The sequence below is a fragment of the Podarcis liolepis genome, assembly GCF_965112155.1.
Source record: "Podarcis liolepis genome assembly, chromosome: 6".
NCBI lineage: Eukaryota > Metazoa > Chordata > Lepidosauria > Squamata > Lacertidae > Podarcis > Podarcis liolepis.
Window position 1 is genome coordinate 57255846 of NC_139559.1, and position 24356 is coordinate 57280201.

General features: G+C 40.2%; 1 protein-coding gene across 6 annotated transcripts in view; it reads right to left on the reverse strand.

The window, feature by feature from the left end:
- The window catches only part of GLIS1 (GLIS family zinc finger 1), a 195595-nt gene that overhangs the window by 96155 nt on the left and 75084 nt on the right, over positions 1 to 24356 (reverse strand). For all 6 annotated transcript variants that reach the window (XM_083510076.1, XM_083510078.1, XM_083510077.1 and 3 more), the window contains 2 exons: positions 17663 to 17861; positions 7055 to 8147 (listed from right to left, as the gene is read on the reverse strand). In XM_083510076.1, the coding sequence (XP_083366202.1) occupies positions 7055 to 8147; positions 17663 to 17861 (1292 nt within the window). The remainder of the gene's footprint in view (positions 1 to 7054; positions 8148 to 17662; positions 17862 to 24356) is intronic.

Consider the following 24356-nt stretch of genomic DNA (forward strand, 5'->3'; position numbering starts at 1 on the left):
TTGCTCTGCTCACATGATGCATGCTGACACTACTACATTGCAATATTTGAGTGAGCAGCAGGCAGGTACCAAGAAAAGCAGTGAGCAAGCAGCAGTAACTTGCTAAGAGAACAAAGGTGTGTGTGCCATGTGGTCTGCTCTGCATACCCAAAGCTAGTCTGCTGCCTTAGGTGAAGTGGAGTACACCATCCTATTACCAGTGCTGAAGGAAAAAACCACTGCTGGTCCAGTTGGCTTTTAATGTGTGACAGCAAAATGTCTTGAGATAGTGTTGGGGATCCTGGATATGGTGGGCTTCAATCATTGCTGGCCTCTCTCTGTGAATGAGGATGAAAATGACTTACCTTCCCTCACTTCAGTCACAATATTGGAATTCTGTTCTCAAGGTTCAACAGACAACGCACAAGTCTAATTTTTTTACTGTGTCAACTTGCCCTCTGAAGGATGTTCAAAACCATTTCTGATCAGATAATATTAATTTCCACAGTGTAAAGGAATAATTTTAACTTGTTTAACCTGCACACAGAGGTTAACAGAGTAAGAGATTAGAAACACTTGGATGAAACTCCATGCATCAGGACTGTTTTGTTAGAGGCTTCCTGCCAGACCATAAAAGAGTCTTGATCAACTCCCCATTTTATCGTTCACTCATGTACTGCAAAGGTACCAACACAATTCATAGAAGTAATCACTTGCAGACTTAGTAGGCACTCTCAGCTGACACAAATGAAAGATTTATTGTTGGGATGATGAAACAAAGAGCAAGTTGTGCAAACTTTACCGAGTTGGATTATGAGAACATGCTTTTTCCATTTCCCATTTTTAAATGCCTTGGGTGCAATTTCAAAACAAAGGCCAATGCAAGTTGCATGGTATCAGGACACAGGAACTTCTTTGTGGACATGCTATCTCTACACATAGGAAGAATAAAACAACACAGAGAGTCTGGACCACTTTGCTGAGTAAGTCTAATAATTCAAGCTTGCAGAACAGTTCTTTACAGAAAGTAGTACCACAAAAAGTATATGATTACTATTATTTATAATTTCTTTTAATTGTTTGATTTAAAAAAAAATCATTTTTTTCAATAAGTTACTTCATGTTGATCAAGTCAAGATACAATTCACAAAAACAAATCTCTATAGAATCATACATGTACACAATCCAATATTCAATAAACAGATGTTTAACAGCCTGGGGAACAAGAGAGATGCTTGTGGGATTTTGAAGCATCAGTGCCACAGAGGTAAATTGTAGTCTTCTACCACTACTACCTGGGATCAGCCCTGCAGGTTAGGAATGGAACAAGCAAAACACCCATGCCAAAAAGCTTATACAGAATGATACCATGATCAATAGTATCAACCACCACAAAGAGATCTAGAAGAAGCAGGGTTCCCTCTTACCCTTTCCCAGTACACATTATTCATTAGGGCAGGTGACAGAAATCTTTGGCCCTCCCAATGTTGCTGAACTACAGCTCCCATAAGCCCCAGCAAGCATGGCCTATGGCCAGGGATGCTGTGAGTTGTAGTTAAGCAACATCTGGAGGTTTCCCACACTTGCAATGAGCTGACTAAGAAAGTTTCTGAAACCAAACTGAAATAAATCCAAGCAGTGTCCTCAGAGAGCTTCTAGAAATGTCCTGCAACTACCTCCTTAGCAACAATTAGGACTAACCTCTTTAAAGATGGCTGGAATTACCCCCTTGGACTTAGTCAGCCAACCCCTTACTGCTAGAAGTAAAAAACCTGAGAGGGCAAGGATAGAGTTGAAAAGTGGGCCAAAATCCTTCAAGCATCTTGTCACCATTCTCAGGTTGCGACAAATGAAGCCCATCCCACAAAAGACGACTATATGGTGCTCCAGACTCCTCACTGGACTATCTTGTGCCAACTGTGGCATCCACATAGAAAAGGATATGCTTAGCATTCTTTTTGATGTTCACAGCAAACATGTTACAGCAGTCTCCCAAAGTTTCCCTTACATCGGTATGGGGGCGTAGTTGCAATGGACAATAAAGAACAAAGGATACAGCAGTGGCAAAAGAGTATGCCTCTTTGCCATTATCACCACCACAGAATAGATTCATCAATACGTTCTAGCCTGTGTTTGGTAGCATTTACATCAAGTCTTTTGCCACTTATGATCTAATCTATCAAACTCTTTCATCCCTCAATTCTGGGCAGAGGAGTTGCAATGCAGACTTTGCAATCTAAAATAGAACACCTAGTAATGTCAACCATTAAACTAATCTCTGCATTCCATAGGTCAACCAGGGCATCAACAAGCCATGAATCAGAAACATGTTGAAGGCCATCAATTCTGTGGGGAAGACCCATGCCAGCATTCCCTGCCGAATGGTTCAACGAGTGCAGAGCCCACTTTTTCAAAACCAGCTCCTACTCAACTAGGCAAATACTGAAAGAACCCCAGTGAAGCAAGGTGTCTTGCCTTCATTTAGGTAAAGGAAAACGAGCATAAAGCAGTATAGGTGAATACTACCTACACTATATTTCATGACACATTGTTGTTAATAATGTAATGGTCACTGCCTGTGCTTTCCCCTCTAATGTCACCATTTACAATTACCATACATGAACACCACCACCACTACCACACCAGAACAAGGTGCATGTATGTATTTATCAGCAGCTCTAGATAACTCTTCATGCACTTGATGAAGGGAACCCTGGTCCACAAAAGCTTATGCCATATATTTTTAGTTTTTAAGGATTCACAAGGCACTTTTGTTATTTTTGTGACAATAGAATAACACAGCAACCACTCTGGAAATTTATATATTCATGAATCATTAATTGGACAGCTGTCATCCTTGTGAAATTTTTTAAACATAGATATTCAGGTTTAAAATAAGAAAATTCTGCAACTTAAACATATTCTTCAACACTTCATTAAGCTTCTTGGAAGTTGTCTTTTATTTAATATAATATAATATAATATAATATAATATAATATAATATAATATAATATAATATAATATAATATAATATAATATAATATAAATTATACCTCACTAGCCCCACCCCAACACCTCTTCTGGTGGAAATAACGTATTTACATTTGCAGACAGGGACTTAAAGATTATTGTACAAGATTGGGATCACTATTAATTGTTAATCAAAATGGTGGTGAAAGTAAAAGATGATATGATAAATCTTGGGCGGGGAGGCTTTAAACTGAAAACATTTAAGTTGGATAATTTTTTGCTCTCAGACAATCAAAATTCCAATTGTCTGGGACACCAAATCTACAAAAGCTTGAAATTAATCTTCAAAAGTTCAAGTCTTAGAGGCATTGCATCATTATTTTTGTTGGATATATTTCTGATCATAATGCAGATGAGCACCAAATTTAATAAAACTAAAATAACACAAGTTAAGTATGAAACATAACAGGATATTGCAAGGAGATTAGGTAGTTTCCTTCAGACTACTTACACAGCCCAAAGAATAAAAAGAGAAGAAGACCAGGAGAAAGCGCATACCCACACGCAAATGAAGGACACAACGTAGAAAAGGAATCAATTAATTAGAATATTCTAGCAGATAATACAAAAGGACTCATAAAGATTTTGGCACCAAATGCAAAAATGAACCTGCCCCCACCCAAAAAATATATATCAGTAATTCCTTTACAGAAGATAGAACTTTACTTTTCCTCTGTCTGCTGCTGAGAAAAGAGCACACTGGCTAAATTTAAACCAGCTGTAATGATGAGTGTTACAGTTGGACTGAAAGGAAGCTTACCTCATGAAAGTATTGTGGAAACTGCTGTTGGAAAGATAATAAAAGGATTAACTGCCATTTTAGTGGACCATTTACTTTTCAATCAAAATGTCTCATGTATTTCCTGTTCTCAAGTAGCCTGAATTCCAAAATTCCTTTGTCTATTACAGTACATAGTAGCAAAGCCTGTCATAAGAAATTAATAATTTTACATGGACAGGAGCTTTTATGCATATAGACAGGGAGCTACTTGTTGCCAGCCTCCTGTGAACACGTTCAATGCAAATTTAGCCAACAAATTTTGCTGAACAGACTGGAAAGATACCCATAATCAAAGAAAATAAAAATGTGCTTTGGAAGGACATCAAGAGAAAAAGGAATCACTTACGGGGGGGGGGGGCGTAGGGAGAAGTACAGGGCCACGGCAACCACCCAACAATGATCGCTGGTTGTTGTTACTGATCTTGGCTTTAGAAACAATCTGCTAATTGTTTCTAAATTTACGCAGGGCATCAATGCGCACAAAATAACTCATACTTCGAACTCGTCGTTATTAACTTTTTCCAAAGATAACACATTTTTTACAGTAATATTGCAGCAAAAAGAACAAATGCATATAGTCCTAGTACAGCAATAATTTTGAAGATATGTTTCCTTAAGATCTTAACCTTCTAACATTTTAAAACCAACATTGGCGAGAAATATACATTTTAACAGTCCCTTCAGAGTCATAATCCTAAAGATGCATTTTTTACTTCAAATATTTAACTCTCTTTTCCTTTACTCACCGTTACTAAACAGTTATTAACAGTCTGCCCGGGTATCACAACTGGTTTTGTTATGCTAGGTTCTTTCATTCTGTCTGGGTCACAAAAGCACATTCAAAATATTGCTCTGTCACCAGTACTGAAAGTCTTCTGTTATACATGAAAAATAGATTAATTATTTAAAGCGTATGCAACTATTTCATGGCCTATTTGCAACTCAATATTCTTCCAGTGTTGCTCATTATTTAATACAGATTAACACAGCAACATAAAGACAGGAATCTCACAGTTTTCCTTACCCTGAATTACAACAGCTGGTTTGTGTGAAATGCTAACTGGGAAGGTAACATAAGAAAACTGCTATACTGGATAAAATAGCTGTCAAACACACACTTCAAAGAAAATACGGAGAGGGTATTTCTTGCTGGCGAGTAAATCTAGATTTCTACACCACATCTTTCATCACTATAAAAAAGCAACTAACCAAGCTTTTCTAATTTTAAAACAAACTTTTATAAAAGAGACAAAGAGAAAAGTGAAGCCAGTACATTGGTTTTAACCACCTTTTTAAAAACAACTTACAAAATTATATAGCCAACTCTGCTGAGTAATCCAGATATTTTCATAGTTTCAAATTTCTAACTCCAACGCAGCACAGTGTGTCTTTAGAAGATGCAAACTGGAGGTTTAAATTTCTACATGATGCTTCCCTCTATTACTACATAAATTATCTGTTCTAATTGGCATGTTAACTAGTGTTGGTTTTTTCAATAAACTAACTTTCGGGTAAATCTTATTTGTTCACAGTTAGTATCTAGAAAACAATGTGCTTTTTTAGGAAAGCTGTGAATACTATTTAATTGGTTTTAGATGTCTGGTCATGAATATACAAACAGAGACACCATTATTTACCATTTTTAGCTTAATGGAAATATTTAAAGGGTGCCATAATATATATATAATATAGTTTCAGATAAGGAGGATAAGAAGTACTATAAAGCAGATTCTTTGTTGTCTTGATATTTCAAAATATTAAATAATAAATTGAACAGAGTATTGAGATTAAATAAAGTAAAACCATAGAAATTATAGAGAAAGACAGAAAGCATAATATGGGACATAGTGGATGCCCTATGGCCTATGCATAGAAGAAACTAGAGCAGACTATCTAGTATTTCACTATATTGTTTAACTTCCTCAGACAACCATTCATGTATACCTAGATATGCTTATGACTGTGATGTATGAGGAATGTATCACCATCATAAGGAAGTATAACTAGACCTATGTTATTATTCCTTACCCTATGACTGTGCTTGGTAATAGCTCCAATATTCCCCAATGCTTGCTCTAAAGTCTTCTTGCTCTTTTTTAATGTAAAAGGACATCTTAGTTTAAAGGGAATGCTTGCCATTCCAGAATATCAAAGCCATAGTATGTAGCGAGTGTTCATTTTTTCAGAGCATATCTCCACTGTACTCCACTGAAACCTCTCCCCCACCCCACCCCCCGCACCAAATCTCCAAAGTGCTTCTACTTGCTGATGTTTTGATGAGGCAACCCAATCTGCTGGTGTGGTTATTCCTTTGTAAGCAATACATTTGGGGTTGCAAACAAAAGTTTCATATTTCACTGCTGGGTTTGGAAGTTCTGACCAATCTTTCCTTGTTGTTATCTATTCTATTCAGGGTTTCATATTATTGCTGCTTTCAGCATGTGGAAAGCCAACTGCAAGTCATTAGCTTTTATTTTAATTGCCCACATTATTACGATAACACAGGCAGAAACAACACTGTTCCAAGATGCTCTCTTTGGAATTATAATGTGGCTTAGATCTGCCTGATCAGAAGAAAACAGCTTTATTTCAAAACTCTTCTTTTGAAAGTTAAATGAAAGCCATCCTAAAAGTTTTATGACATGCTCAACTGCAATTGTGAATGATAATAATAATTACTACTACTACTAGGATTCCCTTCCTTTTCTGCCATCTATAATTATAAAGGCTTCTGCTCAGTTGGAATACTGTTCAAAAGGCAGAATGAAAATAATTTTCATTAAATGTACTTCATGTTTGATTTAAATGTCACCAGAGGCACAATGAACCTTCCTTCATGTCAAATTGCTGCAGGCTGCTTTGATCATCATATTAATGTTCCAATGGCCATTTCAAAAATAAACAACTGTATTAGGAGTCAAGCTTTTGCAGAGGGCAACAAAATATTATTCTTTGACATTACAACATTTCTATCTCAGACACTTCCCCCACCCCAATATGTATATATTCCGTGCCCCTCACAACACGGAATCATCTTGGAAGCATTACAGACCAAACTGCCAGAAAACATTACTGTGCTGGAATGATATTGTGAAGGAAGGAAGAGTGCAAAGAACTCAGAGTATATGTTTTTAGTCAAATCCTGCTTGGAAATAAGTTACAGGAAAAGCACCCTGATAATGCTGGAAGAGGATTTTTAAGAGGAGGAAGAAGTCCAGAGACATTAGCATGTTTCTAGTCAAATAAATATATTCCAGACTTACCATGCACTTGTTTGGTTTTTCTCCGGAATGAACCCTCATGTGAATCAGCAGTTTATAACGAGCATTGAAAGGTTTATACCGACGGACACAGCCTGTCCAGAAGCAAGTAAAGTCCTCTCCTTTCCTTTGATCAATGTGTGTTTTTTCTATGTGGCGGACCAGTTCATCTTGTTGATCATAGGCAGCACTACAGTCAATCCACCGACAGGCCTGCTTGCCATTGCTGGTCTCCTGCTCATCGCATTCGTTTGTCTTTGGAGACATGGAAGCGTGTAAATGAGACAGTGTCCCTTGAGTTTGGCTTCGCTGCTGGTGCAAATGATAAGGTGGCGGCAGCTCCTGGTTATGCTGAAAAAGATCTGAAGTGGAAGAATATTCATCAAGTGGTTCTTGTTTTAAAAAATTCAACTTCTGACTGCTATGTGAAGTGTCTTGATGAGGAACACTAGCACTGTTCATTATAAGACAGAGGCTTGCATTTTCTCCTGTTTGCTGCATTTGCGAATGATCACAGTCACCTCGGACAATTTCAGTGGAAACTGGTACAAGGCATACCGAAGGGGAAGGAAGATGACAGTGGTTCCCAGGTTGGGAACAAGACTGGGGACGAGAGGCTTTCTGTGTACTGTGGAGAGCGATCTCTCCGGGAGAAGGGGAAATGCCAGCTGAATTAGTCCGCAGTCCATTCACGCAGGTAACCAGTGACGTTTGTGACGTGCGGATGATAGTTGTAATATCTATCCCATCAGCGGAAGACGGCAACATGGAGATGCATCTCTTCTTCAGGTTACTTGCCTGGTGCCTGCTTGGATGCTGAGGGCTGCTGAGTGACAATGAGCCCAGGAAGGAGCTATGTTCATTATTAAACAAGTATGATGAAAGTGAATTTGTAAGGCCATTGTTCATTAGGTCTATTTCAGGATGAAAGCTGCCTGAGCTTCTCAGTTCCATTCCTTCGGTAATCCCTCTATGTGTGGAAACCTCAGAAAGGCCCTTGTAATCGCTCCGGCACTCCTGTTTTATATGCTGAGTAGTGTGGCTTCCATTCATGCACAGAGTCGTAGAATCTGTTGATTCTTGAAATGCGGGAGGCCTGAAACACAGTTTCATTTATCATCACTAAGTGGCAGAGAATTGTAGCATTTCATTCAAGATGCAATGTTTATTAAGCTCCTTAGCAAGGGACAATAGAGTTCATCTTTCTGTGTACATCATCTTATAATAACTGCATTTGAAAATTATTTAGCTGCTTTCTCTGGAAAAGCAGTAGCATCTCGTATAGTGTTGGTTTCACACATAAAGAGCAAAGTACTGTTACAGCTGTTTTCAAAATGGCAGCACCTCAATAACCTCTACATATCTTATTCAGTGGGCATTGCAGACAAAATGTATTAGAGCATTATTTATTTCTAATTCCATTCCTCCCCCCACTAGTTGTATATAGAGCAGTTTAAACACAACAAATCAAGATAGTTGTGGATTTTGCTCACATGTCTGTCCAGAAAAAATGAAAATAACATACTTTCAAGATTAAAAATATATATTAAAAAATTGTCCAGTAGCACCTTAGTATAAGCTTTCATGTGCATGCACACTTCTTTCAGATATACAACTTTTAAACATTTTATTTATTTTATTTATTTCGACTGCATCAGACCAACATGGCTACCTACCTGAATACTTTCAAGATATTTGCCTTGAAATATGTTATTTCCAGATGGAAAATGCACATCCTTCCCACTGAACAATGATTTATAATCTACTCCACATTGGAATCCAAACTTGAACACTGAGATAATTTATCTAATGGGGTTGGTTTGATGTACAGATGTAGTAAAAAGAGGTGGTAGAATCCTGAGGTGGGAGATGGAATGGACTTCAGGCTGAAATTTTTTTTAAAAAAAAACTTGCTGCAAGTAAGACCAACCAACAATTACACAGGGACCAGCCTTTTCTGTTTCTATTTGAAGCAAGGAAGAAGAAGAAGCATTTAAAATATGGTCTTTTAAGTGTAGTATGATGTACAGTGGTACCCCGCAAGACGAATGCCTCGCAAGACGGAAAACCCGCTAGACGAAAGGGTTTTCCGTTTTGGAGGCGCTTCGCAAAACGAATTTCCCTATGGGCTTGCTTTGCAAGACGAAAGCCCATAGGGAAATCTCCGGGGACCTCTTTTAAATGCTAGCGGTGGGGAGCAAAGCCTTCCCCCCCCTCCGGCCTTCAGAAGAGGTCCAGGAAGGCTGGCGGGGGCCGAAAGGCTTTGCTCCCCAGCGCCAGCATTTTAAAAGCAGTCCGGGATAGCAGGGAAGCGCTTCCCGCTATCCCGGACGGCTTTTGAAGGCAGGAGAGGTCCGCGAAGCCTGGGCGCGCGCAGGCTTCGGCATGCCGGCAAGTCTCCGCCAGCAGCGGTAGCGCTGCCGCTGCTGGCGGAGCGGTCCGCGAAGCCTGGGCGCGCTGATGTCAGCGCGCGCAGGCTTCGGCATGCCGGCAAGGCTCCGCCAGCAGCGGCACCGCTGCCGCTGCTGGCGGAGCGGTCCGCGAAGCCTGGGTGCGCTGATGTCAGCGCGCGCAGGCTTCCGCATGCCGGCAAGTCTCCGCCAGCAGCGGCAGCGCTGCCGCTGCTGGCGGAGCGGTCCGCGAAGCCTGGGCACGCTGATGTCAGCGCGCGCAGGCTTCCGCATGCCGGCAAGTCTCCGCCAGCAGCGGCAGCGCTGCCGCTGCTGGCGGAGCGGTCCGCGAAGCCTGGGCGCGCTGATGTCAGCGTGCGCAGGCTTCGGCATGCCGGCAGAGGTCCGCGAAGCCTTGGCCGGACAGCTTTTGAAGGCAGGTGGGGGAGCAAAGACTTTCGCCCCCGCCAGCCTTCAGAAGAGGTCCAGGACCTCTTCTGAAGGCTGGCGGGGGGCAAAAGTCTTTGTCCCCCCTGCCTGCCTTCCCAGGGGCTTTTAAATCGCCCCGGACAGCGGAGAAGTCCTCCGCTGTCCCGGGGCGATTTTAAAATGCCGCCCGCCAGCATTTTAAGATCGCCCCGGACAGCGGAGAAGCCCTCCGCTGTCCCGGGGTTTTTTAAAATGCTGGGGGTGGGAAGAAAAGCCCTTGTCCCCCCCCCAGCCTTCAGAAGAGGTCGGGGGACAGACTGTCCCCGGACCTGGTCTGAAGTCGGTTTCCCTAGGAACGCATTAATTGATTTTCAATGCATTCCTATGGGAAACCGTGCATCGCAAGACGAAAAACTCGCAAGAAGAAGAAACTTGCGGAACGAATTAATTTCGTCTTGCGAGGCACCACTGTAGTGCAGTCCATTCTACCAACTCTGGACATTCCCACTTCATTCTGCTGCATGTATAGAATGATGGCATACAGGACAGAATTCAACTCTTCCCTTTAGAAGAATGAGACTAATGAGTCCTAGAGATGGCTTACTAACCCTGTTTTGCTTTACTCATGTGTTTTCACAGTTTCTGTTGTTAACAGCTCAGCAGCCCATTCCTACAAAATAAGGGGGCAGTAGCTTTGCTGAGGAGGGGATAGAACAATTTACAGTTGCATTTTTAATGTCAATGATATATGCTTTGTAGAGGTGTGCATTTGTTTGGGACAACAGAAAAAAATTAACTACGTAGTTAATTTTTCATTCTTTCCAAAACGAATGCCCATAGTTTCAAAGGGCAAAAGACTCTCAATGAATGCTTTTGCTTACCCTAGCAGTTCTGGTCTTCTGTAGACAGCAATGGGCAACTAGTACAAATGACAGTTACAAAAACAGATACAACAGTATTGAATGAGTAACAAACTAAATGTGATTGTAAAGACAGAATAACTAAAACTAATGAGTTTTTTAAGAAGGGGAATGGAATGGCCGCTTGCTGTCTTCAGTGGCGGTGAGCGGCAGCTACATCAGTCTCCTCTGTTCCGCAGACTCAGGGGAAGACGTCACTTCCCCCTCCACTGGTTGTGCAGGCTGTTGGGAACCGCCCTCAATTCCACCAATCTCAGGCAAGTCGGGGGTGTGGCATCAGGGTCGGACCAGAGTGGAGACTGCAAGCCATACTCTTCCTTCTGGTCCATACCCTTCCCATATAAGTAGGGCATGCCTGGAACCAGAAGTTCATTTGGTGTTGGCTTTTTCCTCCCACCCACCCTATGCCACTTGTTTTGGCTTTGCCCATAGCTAAGCAGGCTAAGCATGTATCCCACCACTTAGTTAGTTCTATGCATATGTCCTGCATAATGTTTTATGAGAAAGAGCTATATAGTATGTATCAGAAGCATGGGATGGAATGAATTTATTTTTAAAATAGTTCTACCCCACCTGCTTACCACCTTTCTAACCCAGTGATTCCAAAATGTCACATTAAAAATAACTCAGAAAATGTTGACTTCTCATAAAATCACATTTGTCTGGGATGCTGGTTTGGCAAGATTTAGTCATTTCTTTGTGGCAGGTTTACTATCCAATATCTTCTGAACCATCAGAGCTAGGCTTAGGATTTTTAATCACACTGGAAACTTCCCTCTCTTTCCATTGAAACTCCACTTTCAAACCTTTCATCTCTACCATGATGTAGAAATTCTATTTCAAATAATGTTTATGACTTATTGTTTATAATATCTTAATCTTTTACATTTCATCTGATAATAACCAACACACCTGGTTTTTACAGGTAGAATAGTAAATACACATTTATTAACACATCTTAACAGATTGTCTATAAAATATGAGGCACACCAGTAAAATGAAAAATGATGTGGTATAAAATCTTTACCTGACATTCATTTGGAACAACCAACACAGCTTACTCATAGCTTTACAATGATTTGTGTTTTCCATACAAGAAAACCCTGCATTTTCACAGTATCTAAATCTGCTACAAGGTATCAAAGTTGTCCTATTTCTGAGCAAAATTTCTGAAGTTAGGCATAGGCAACCTATAGTTTTATGAGTTTTTGGTCCATTGACAATATAATTATTTTAATTCTGAAGATGTTGGCAAACCCTATTCTAGGTAATAGAGCTAAGCAGATTTTATTTAAACCACTAGCAATAGCTGAATAAAAATGAACAAATGGCATTATTTATTTATTTTAAAGCATTTCTATAAATCTTAACAACTGTAATTAAGACTGTTGCTTAAGTTAATTTGTCTTTGGTAAACTAGATATGTCTTGCTGGATCCTGGAGGTAAAAATCAGATCCCCCAAGTCCAATCCTAAACAGGATTGGATTGATGTTAGATATTCCTGGAGTTTGATGGGTCCACCTTTAAGATGGTTCTGTTCTGGACTAGGTGCTTGTGATCATTCCCTCCATTCATTAGCAGCAGGTGTCACTGCACAGGTGTGGCTGCACTGCTCTGTGTGCAGGATTAGACTAGATGACCCTCTGGGTCCCTTCCAACTCTATCATTGTATGACTTCTATAGCTTTTATGACTCCTTCCAAACATGACACATCACTGCCACTTACTGAGAGGGAGAGGGGCAAGAGAGTGGGAGCTTGATGCAATGCAGGCACAGCACAAACACAGTGGCAAAAGCAGTGGATTGGCTCTGACTCAGTGCCTACACTACACCAATATCTACCACCTTTCGTATCCCCCTCTTGGTGACATTGGTGTGTTGCATTTGGAAGACCATAGACCCACTGGCCATTCTCCCTCCATTTCTTGAGTATGAAAGCGGTGGTTAGGATGGTCCAATTCCTGTCACTGAGGCATCTGAGACCTGTAGATACTCACTCCTAGCAATTACGCCCATTGCTCTGAGAAGGCCAAGAGGCAGGATCAGGGCTTAGTTTGGAGCCTAGATAAACTTCCAGGCATCTAGAAAATGTATCTGGTTATTCCAAATTAATTTGTAATTGGATTCTACAATTTGTGATGAAATAAGGTGTTATGGATCAATTAGACTCACGCAGTTAAGCTTGTTATCAAATATTTTTAACTGTCACACATAAGAGACATTTATTATGGCTTGGCCTACTTGTTTAGGATGTTTCTATTTATAAAGATAATACACATCCTCATACACTCACAGGCACTGAGGCAAGGCAAGAAATGTGAGGTTTCTTAAAAGATTTCCAGCTCTGCTACTTAAGATAATAACAGAAAGAAACAAGATACGTCTTCCTAACATAACTTCATTCAATTTTCTTCAGATTTTTTTACACACATATATAAATTTCCTAGATCAATCCACTGCAAGTTTTGAAAGTTTTTTGCTATGTTTTCACAGTTCTGCAACATGCTCCGTTTTCTGCTTTTATGACTGAATCCAGCGAAAGCGTTATTTTCTGTGCCTAATAATGGATTATCTGAAAAAGTGCCAATACTAGCTGTTTATCAGGACCAGTTGCAGTGAATAAACGATTAAGATTTTTCTATCAAAACATATGTATCTCATTTATCTGTTCTATGTAGTGAAAATGTACTGCATAGCTTTCAAAGCCATGAGATGAACTTGTGGGTAGGAGAAGAAGAAGAAAAGGTTCTCTCTGGAATACAGCTCTTAAATAAGTCAAGGAGGACTGGAAGAAGATAAAGGATTTCAGCATATTAGGTTAAATGGACATTTTATTTGCAACAGTCAGTTGTCTAGAACATGTTTTTTTGCTGATGGCACAGATGGTATAAGCTTTTATTGGGGTTTTCTTTGTGGTTACAAATCTAGGAATTAAAGACAGAACCACAGAAATTCTCTTTTCTGTTATTTATGGACTGGGAAGCAGGAATGGCCAAAATGACCACAGCAAAGGAAGCTTCCAGTATACTGTTATCACAGTTCTTCCCCTCTATTGCCCGGTAGTCTCAAACCCTAGTGAAACTGTAACTTTAATGGAGGTTAAGGATAATGGACACCACATGCTTAAGTTTTTAACCTCACACAGGACCTTTCTCTTGGATTCATTTTCATAGAATTTATACACTGAACTTTTAAATGGTGCTACATGAAGAAAGCATGGTAGCACACATGAACACAAGGACAGCCTTTCCCCACAAATGGCTTTTGACTCGAGACCAAAATCGGGAAAATAGATGCTCAAGTTGCACACTATATTGGCAGGTGATGGAAACTCCAAAATCCAAACTACCAGCAAAACTACATGTGATGGCAGCAGACCCATGTCACTGAGTGTTGATTGCAAGAGTAAATCAGCATGTATAAAGCAGGAAAGTGGTGGATAGAGGGAAAATTGCAATGTGGGCACTGTTTTACAGTGGTTCTGTTCCTACCTACAAAGTCGTCCTCTGAGTGTAGCACTGGGAGACTTAATTCAAAGTTTCATTTGAATTAAGAAAGTATCTAGAATCCACATTGGTGTCTGTATGAATGGAGATGAGGGGATCAGAAATTAAGCTGGTCACTGAAAAATAAACTGTAAAACTAATCCCCTCCCCCAAAAAATTGCATATATGATCTCCTAGTTACCAGTGAACAGAGAATCCACTGACAAAATATTGGGCTATATTAAATATTTGCCAGTGTAGGAGGAAAGCTCCTTTTTAACAGCTATAGTGGCATTTGGAGGAATCCTATCCACAGTACTCACCAGGTTTAGAAAGGCTGAAGCTTAGTGAAGTATCAGCAGTCAGAAATTTGCAAAGCTAATTGCTGGTTGGGGTGTGTGTGTGTGAACTTTTAAAAATACCACAAGATTGTGGGATGACATCACAGCAAGGGGCTCTTAATACATCTACAGAAACATAAAATTATGTGGGACCTGAAGTGCCAAAAGTAAGCAAGAAAACAAACAAACAAACCATGGAACCCCTGAGAAACACTGGCATTCATTCTACATTCTTCCAGTTTCTGAGAAAAAGGCAAAGCCTACAGAGCCCAAGCCAAGCTTTAGGAGTAAAGGGAATTACCCCAGTCACCTGCTGCTTTATATCACAATAGTGGCTCTCTCAAGTTCTATGGCACATAATCCTGTGTTGTTCTGGGAATCTTCCCTGAGACAGAGTTGTAAGGAGTTCATATTTCGTAAGGGAGTACTATGATCCCCTGTATACAGGCATCTGTCATTTCCTCATTATGGATTTTTCAAAAAGCTCCTGAAAAGATCTAAGCAAGGTCTTCTCTTCCTCCTTTTGTTTGCTCCAACCCCAATTATCTTTGCATCATAATTGTATTCAGTGAAAGAATAAAACCAGATTGTTAGCAGTAAGTACCATGTGGATTCATAACAGGGTCAAGATGGAGTTAACAAACATATATAACAAAATCAAAAGCAGCTAAATTGCCATGAATAAGTTAAGAGCCCTTGTTTCCTCATGCAATGTATATGGAAATTTGAATAAGATGGTTCTAGACATGGAGCATTTATGAATTAAAGTATCTCATATAAAAGTTTCTACTTTGAAGGGTATTCCCCCCCCCCCCAAGATTCTCAAAAAGGTCAATATTATTCAGCGAAAAAGCAGAGTAGCTGATGGATCACCTTTAAAAAATAAAAATTCACAGCAAGTTTCTCTCAACAATTGACATCTTCTTAGAAGGGTACCAGATTCAAACTTTGTAATAATGTTACCTTATGTAAGTAGGATAAAAAATGGTTGTTGTTTTTTAGTTTTCTATCCTTAAAAAAGCACAAAAGTCTTAAAGGATTTTTTTAATAAGGGGGGGGGAGGGACAGAGATAGAGATACAAATGTCCTGTTGACTAGATGGGAACTTATGATATCCTCTTATGGGAAATACTGCTATGGGGATTGTTTTATTATTTTATACCTTCCTTCAAGTTGTAGCTTGAAAGAACCCTTTTTCTAGTAGTTGAGGCCAGATCCCTGATTCATTCTAATCTCAAGTCAGCAGCTTGTCCAGAACCCAGCAATTATTTTCTTTGGATCTACAACAAATTCTTTACTGAAAATGGGATCAAGCCTCATACATGGAATTAATGCACTCCATAACTGAGGTGCCTTCCACATCATCCATAACAATTGGCCAAGCCGGCTGGGACCAACGGAAGTTGTAGTCCAACAACATTTGCAGGGCTACCCTTGAAATAAGCAATTGGAGAGGAGGGGGGGAAGGAGACCAATGTCTCTTTTTTATTTTTATAAGATATTTATTAAAGTTTCACAAATTATATAAACAAACACAACAATGCAAACAAACACAAACAAGAAAAAAGAACAAGTATAATTTCAAAACCTTATTTTCTTAAAACTTACTTCACCGACCTCCTCGTACCTCCCCTTTCTGCATTCCAATTTCAAATATTTAGTTCAGCAAATCCTCACCCTTAATTTTATCTAATTGTTAACCTTTCTTTTCTTTTAACTTAATCTTTACAGCTGTAATCCACTTACTTTCTAAAGCCGCATCATTTTAACACTCATTAATTTTACAATGTTTCTTAAGATAGATCTTAAATTTCTTCCAATCTTCTTCCGCCGAAGGAAACCAATGTCTCATCCACATGTCTGTTGAGCAAAAATCCTCTTCTTTACTTACCATCCAGTCATTAGCTATTCATGCTGCATGTTTGGCTAAGGGGGATGAGCAACAAACCATCTCTTGGAATGGCAAATCTTGATCTCATTTTGACTACAGGAAACCATATCAGAGATTGTGGCAATGGATAAAGCCTATTTCAAGAAACCAAGAGGAAACTATTGCCCCCCCTCCTCCCCTCTTTTGATTCTTAGAACTGGAACACAAAAGAAGGGCATACTTGAAGGTACAAGGTGGAATGCTCTCCCCTGGGAGGCTTGCTCAGCGCCTTCCTTACATATATTTAGGCACCAAGCAAAAACATTCCTCTTGTAGAAGAATACAGGGGTGGGGGGAGGGAAGGAAATGTTCTGCAGCCTCCAAGACTCCTGGTGCTCTAAAGCATTTGCCTGTCAGGGTGAAAGTAAACCAGACTAAAAGAAAAGGAAAATGGGAGGAAATAATAAAATTGGTACTGAAACCTGAGGGAAGGAAATCCTGAGGAGGATGTAGAGTAGGGGATCCTTGCTATTTCCCGAACTCCATGGATCCAGGAATGTCAACAACTGCTCCTTCATCTCCGCTTGTCTGCTGATGCCCATTCCGGACTGTGCACAGACAACAGCACACCCTGCTTTTGTGCCCTGCAGGCAAACCAGACTGAAGACTGACCTAGCCAGGTCCGCAGGTGGGGCATCCCCACTTTTTCAGGCCCCTGAGTGGCCCATTATTATTTTTTCATTATTGGCGGGCAATCCGCCAGCCCCCGTGGCCAGCCAAGGCCAAAGCAGAGGGCTGTGCAGGGCTACTGCTTCCCACTCTAGGCCGGGAAAAGCTGCAAATGTCACCACCATCAGAGTTATGGTAAACGGTCTTTCTCCCAGGCCTTCAGCTAATTAAACAATCTATGGCATTTTAAACTAGGGGGTGTTGTTGTTGTTTGTTACTATGTTATGTATTTTTGTAATGTTATGTTTTGTAATGTTATTTTTGTATGTATATTGTAAACCGCCCTGTGATCCTTGGATGAAGGGCAGTACAGACAGTTAATAAATAAAAAGATTAATAACTCAAGTTGGCAAAATAGCATAGTGTGTAACTGCTGAAGTTTTCAGACCTGTGACAACTTCTGAAATGATAAGAGCACATAAGGCAGTCAAAATTGAAAACGATACCTTGTATCTGAGCGAGACAAGTTCAGCTGACTAACATGTAGGAGTCTTTCACAAGGCAACGGGTGGTCTCGGGTAAGCGAGCTTCCTGAGTGGATGAGCAGGTTCTGTCTACACACGGGCCCCAAGCTATTTGTCATCTCCACATCCATCAAGTTATTCTTCTCAGATATCAAATTACAATGATTGTAGGCACCATTCACTGTTAAAGAAAGGAGAGGAGGAAGAGAAAAACATAATGATGAGCTCCTCAACAAGAGTGGTGCTGTATCTTACTTGTTCCCGTCAGCATGATCCACCTACTACTGGCAGTCTGCCTCAAGAAATCAGGAGAGAATGAAAAAAAAGTTTCAAAGTAATCAAGGTCCAATTCCTAAGGAATTAACCAATGACATTGATTGTTGCTTTCCCTACCACCACCTTATATTGAGACCTGAATAAATGATAATATCTCTAAGAACATTTTCTTTTACTACGGGAGGAGTTATTATTTCTTTTGGGGGAGTCTTGTAGGTTGAGGGGGGATGGGAAGTGGCACTTTGAACATAGGCCCTGAAATGATCTTCTGAAACATAAACATTGGATACCAAATTCTTGCCGGTCCAGGTTGCATTTTGCTTCTATTCAGCCACTCAAGTCTTTACCAAGCAATACTATGTAAGACAAGGGCAACACATTACTCTTTAAAAAAAAAATGAAATGAGGAAATATAAGAATGTAAAAATTATTTATGCAACACTGAAAAAGTAGCATACATAACTGTGCTTCACTCTTCCTGCCTTTAACTGAAATAATTAAAATGTGTGTGAACTGAGAGCTCTCGCTTACGTGCTAAATTGTAGCCTCCATTTTTACTGATTTTCTTTTACACCTGAACACTGACCCATTTTCATTGCACAAACTATAAGAATAGATGGCCTTCAGAAACGCTCTTTCTAATGTACCAGCTGCCTGACTTTTGACTCATTATAGGACAGTGTATATGAGCTGGCTTCTAATGAGATGCTAGTCAAAATCACAGGTTCCTATTTCTTTGCCACACGAAATCTAGAGTTTGAATTGTAGCCTGTTAGACAGTTCAACTGGATAACATGTTAGTCTTGAAGGACACAAAAAGTCCTGGAAATGTGCCCATGTGCAATGCTTTAACAGCCATATCCATTTCAGTTTCAAAACATTATACTATCAGACCATGAGAAATACAGCGACCCTAAATGTCTTTTTAAAAATCACAATAATAACAAATATATTTCAGAAAGCATACAGTACTCCTTATCAAAATAGTTTTTTAAAAGCTGTGGATCAGATCCAGAGTTAAATGTGCATAGCAAGGCTGGTGAAGTTGACTTCCTTGCCTTGTCACGCTCCTCCAAGGCTCAGAAACCCTGATGAATGGGTGGGCTGAACGAGTAGCACTGAATGCTATGGGAGATGAGCTCCTCATAGAAGCTTCCCATGGTTTTCAAGGATCCTCACTTGCCACACAGCTTCCCACACCTCAGCCCACCTCATCCAGCTGGGTATCTTGTAGGAGAGCTGCCATTAGGAAGAAGCAGAGAAAAGTGTCTGCTAGTCCTGACACATACACTTAACACTGGATCCTGCCCAATGAAATAGCCACAATTCCTCTTTGATGCATGTAGCTTTGGGGAGATTACCTCTTTGAGGTAGTGAGATCTGTAAATTCCTTGGTAGCTTGTAAATGCCGCGGTATTTTTAATGAACATATTTACTTGGAAGTCCCACTTTGTTCAACAGAGCTTACTCCCAGGTAAGCATACATAGGATGGGAGCCACAGTTTTGTAAGTTGTTTCGGTTTCTAGAAGTAATGACTACAATTCTAGAAGTAATGGCTACAATTTATACATAGATCCACTTTTTCATAAAGCTATGGAAGTACTGCATGGGTACATTTTTCTCATTTAAAATGGTGGTAGAGTGGTTACATTTTGTAACCCATCAGATTTCTCTCCCTCTCCCAAGTATCTCACCCAACATCAAAGTGCTAAACTGTTTTTCACATATGGGATGGGTTTAGTACCAGGAAAATCCCTGTGAGTGTACATCTGCAATCTTTCATTGCTTGGGCAATACAATTCCGAAATTCATTAGCAACCATTTTAGCACTTTTACCATGATATCATGACACAGAAACCAAAGGCTTGAACTGGACTATTTACAACATGCATACAGAAAACATAGATGCTATTGGGGAACAATTTTAAAGAGAAGTATCAACACAATCTTCATAATGTTAGCAACATTTACCTCCCCAGCGGGTACCAAAACTAAAGCCAGAGAAGTATTAAAAAGCTGAGGCCAATTGGCAATATGCATATGTTTACAACACAAGTTTAATGTAGATAGACTTTCTAATAAAATGTCAGATCATCTTCATGCCAAATTCCCATTTTTTTAAAAAATGCAGCCGTAACAATAACAGACAAGCCATGGCAATAAAGGAGGGGTTTTCAACCTTTTTGACTCCATGGCTCTCTTGACCATGCAGCACCCCTGTGGGGCTCAGGAGCCCAGTAATCTCACCCCTTGCCTGCAGAGCTGGCAGGCTCTCACCCTTTTTTGAACAGCCTCCCTTGTGTACCCTCATCCTCTTCTCCTTTGGAGTCCTCTGGGCAGCCACTGCTGCTGCCCCCTGGTCTCTGAGCTGCCCCCCCCCCAAAGAAGAAGAAGAAGAAGAGTTTGGATTTGATATCCCGCTTTATCACTACCCGAAGGAGTCTCAAAGCGGCTAACATTCTCCTTTTCCTTCCTCCCCCACAACAAACACAGGTTGCAGGCCTAATAGAGGCACATGTCTAGGAAAGTCTATACACAAAAGGCACACATTTCTTGCAAGTCACAGGAGCTTATTCATACTTTTGGACCTGGGCAAATTAATGGAAATACAGTTATACCTCGGTTCCCAAACGGCTCCATTTTGGAACATTTTCGTTCCCAAACTCTGAAAACCCAGAGTTTTCTTCTTTCTTCTCCACTGACTTTGCCAATCGCCTTTGACGCTCGGGGGTCGAACATTTCAGAAGTTGAACCGTCTTCCGGAATGGATTACGTGTGTCAGCCGAGGTTTGACTGTATGTTGTTATCTACCATGAATGGTGAGCAATAGGTTAAATAGCTAGGTTTCCCTGCAGCAAACATAGTATGAGGTGTGTGCTCCCAATTCTATAGTTATTGTGCATAAACCTAGCCATTGAAATGTGTCTCATTCATTCACAATCAATAGTACCTGAGACTACAAAGGTACAAACTATATGTTACATTTTAATACATATGTAACAAAGCTTCATTTAAAAAAGAAAAGAAAAGCACCCTTCAGGGACTTGTTTTGAGAAAAGTTTGGTTATTGAGTCTTTGTCCACCAGAAACACAATTTGGGTAATTACTAATCAAGCTACCAGGGAATGGGGGATTGCAAGAGGAAAGATAAACCACTGGAAAGGGTTAAATATCGTGCTATTGCTCTTTCACTCAAAACTGCAGCTTACTGAGTCTGCTTTTCATATTTAAAAACACTGGGTGATATCCAGTAATGTCCATCTGCCTTATTATTTGTAGAACAGATTACCACCCACCCCCCACTGCTGCCATCCCACATCCTTCCCCCAGCCTGTTCCACAGCAGAATTGCAGGGGCATGGGAGGTTGCAGGAAGGAGTACAGGAAGGGAAGTCCCACTGTGTGAGTGTGTGAGTAAAAAGGGACCCCTGACCATTAGGTCCAGTCATGGCCGACTCTGGGGTTGCGGTGCTCATCTCGCTTTACTGGCTGAGGGAGCCGGCATACAGCTTCCAGGTCATGTGGCCAGCATGACTAAGCCACTTCGGGCGAACCAGAGCAGCGCACGCAAATGCCGTTTACCTTCCCGCTGGAGCGGTACCTATTTATCTACTTGCACTTTGATGTGCTTTCAAACTGCTAGGTTGGCAGGAGCAGGGACTGAACAACGGGAGCTCACTCCGTCGTGGGGATTCGAACTGCCGACCTTCTGATCTGCAAGCCCTAGGCTCTGTGGTTTAACCCACAGCACCTCCCGCGTCCGTACTGTGTGAGTAGCTACATGCTAATGAGAGCTTTATTACATGCATTTTCACATAAATGTGCGGTTTGTCTCCAAAAGGCAATGTTGGGTTGCAGTCTGACACTAATCTCTATAGCGATAACTCCAACTTCCCAAGGATGTTTCAGTTTTTCATTCATAGTGGATACTGTGTTGTACAGAGGTCGTCTTGTTTCTGATAAAAGCACCCACTGGGGCTTCACAATGAGATAAGGCTGAATGGAAAGGGTGATGATTCGACAAGAGTTTGCTGTAGTGCTTTAGAACTTTACCTAATTAAGAACAATGAACAAATAGCTTTAATGACACATAAAACTGCAGTGACTCACACTCAAAACAAAGATATGTTTGAAATATTTGCCTAACATACTAAACTATCCCCAGAGCTTTTGTGGCTTTTGTGGTGTCTGCCAAACTAGGTCATTTGCTTATTCTTGCTGCTTTGAGACATCATACAGAATGCACCTATGACATGTCTAAAGAAAATAACATTTTTACTGGGAACTTGCACTGCAGTGTCCTTTCAGAACAAGACTTTAAGTACCGGTATCACTTATTTTTATTCAATTGAATTTATCCATTTGTAGAAAGGATTTTTTTAAAAAAACTACCCAGGGCAACTGTAAAATTACTTCTGCATGAGCACCCCCCCAACCTGGTGCCCACCAGGTGCTTTGAGGTACAACTCACTTCAGCCCAAGCTAGTGTGGCCATTGGCCAGGGATGAAGTGAGCTGAAATTCAAAACATCAGAGGGTACCAGGCTGGCAAAAGCTGGTTTAATTAGTGGTATGTCTCACTGCCTTTTTAGGACTTCGGTGCTGAAAAGGCAGGCATTCAATATGTGAAACCTTGCCTATCATTGAATATCTATATCAGGAAAAGGCTGGATCAGCTGGTGGGGGAATTGTCACCTATATTTTAATGGTGACAATTCAAATATTCAACTTCTTAGCTTTGCCCCCAGCTGTTGCATGATTTATGGCAGGATTTTGGATTCTGCAAAAACGTTCTTCCATGTGATTGAGGTCCAGATATTGTCAAAATTGCTTCCCATGTGGAATGGCTTGACTGAACCTCGTGCTAGATACCATGGTAAGTTAAAACACATGGCAGAAACCAATAGCAGCATGCCAGCAATTCAGAAAGGTGGAATGCTGGTGTGGGTGCTATCATTTAATTCAGTTGGCCCTGGTTCAGGACCACTTGCCAATGTGGATTGATTTAAATCAAGGTAATTCAAAACATGATCTTTAAAAACACACAACTGATTTAAATCATTGATTTAGAATCATTGCTTTAACATAGTTTCACAATTGATGCTTTTCTGTATTCCCTAAACAATGGCATAATTCTGACAGAGGACTGGATACACAAAGTAGGTCAGAATGAAAACTGGTAGGATTGCATCAGGGACTCGTTTTAAGGAAAGGCATTAGTATTGCAGAGAATACTGATATTAAACATGAGCTCTGGATTAATGTATGAAGAATTGCTGGAGAAGCTACCGCAGCACAAGAATTTAAAAGAGCTAAAAACCTAACATTTTGATGACGATTTTAGTCATTCCTTCAAAAATCCACCAAATGCTTGTTTATATAGTCACTGTGTGCAAGAGTGAGGAAAGAATGTCAAGATGAAGTCATGTCTACAATTTGGAAAATTACACCATTTTTGTAGATCCAAAAGTGGGGTGACAACAATTTTGCAGATTTTTGCTTGCTGTTAATGGTGATCTCAGTGTCACTGGAAACAAGAGGAAATTAAGACAGCAAAAATATCTTAATCTTTGCAGCTCTAAGACACATTTGACTTAAAGTAATGCAGGACTGATGACTGACAAACTCAAGAATTTAGAACCGTTAGAGAAAACATGCTGAATAACCCTCCTTAGTATCACCCAATAAAATCCTGCAACAGTTAGACATATTCTACCGTCTTCTTAGTTTTGGGAAAGTATATATATATGCACATATTTCTAGATTTCATTTGAATTGCAATTTTTTTAACAAACAAACCCTACTATGTGAAATGTTAATAAATAGAGGAGGACAAGACAAAATGGCAGAAGCAATACAAAAGAGGAGCTTTATGTTTGTTTGTTTGTTTGTTTGCTTGCTTGCTTGCTTGCTTGTTTATAAGGGTCTTAGAGCAGGTAACAACAATAGAAAATACAACTCTAAAAACAAGTAAAACCTTTACAGTTATAAAACATGTAAAGATATTGAATCATCTCAAATAATATATACTTAAATCTTGGATCCATTCTATTAAATTGGTTGATAACTGATTCTCAAAATAGCAACTACTGAGATTTCATGAAATTGCAGTTACACATTGTCAATACGTCTTAATAAAAGCTAACCATCTTAATACGTAATGAGTTGTTTACTGTATCAAAAACAGCTGAGAAGTGTTTTCTGCTAAAACTATTCCTGTGGGTTGGCTGCTGTCACAGAATGAGCTTGAGAGACAGGGAGAACAAATGACAGCTCGGGCGATTTCCCACTGGGATGCAACACTTGTTCACCCATCAAAAGGTTCCTGGCTGAACAAGTTGTAGTGTGCAGTTTCACAAAGTGAAGGATAGGAGTGAGACTAATACAATTCAGTGGTTACG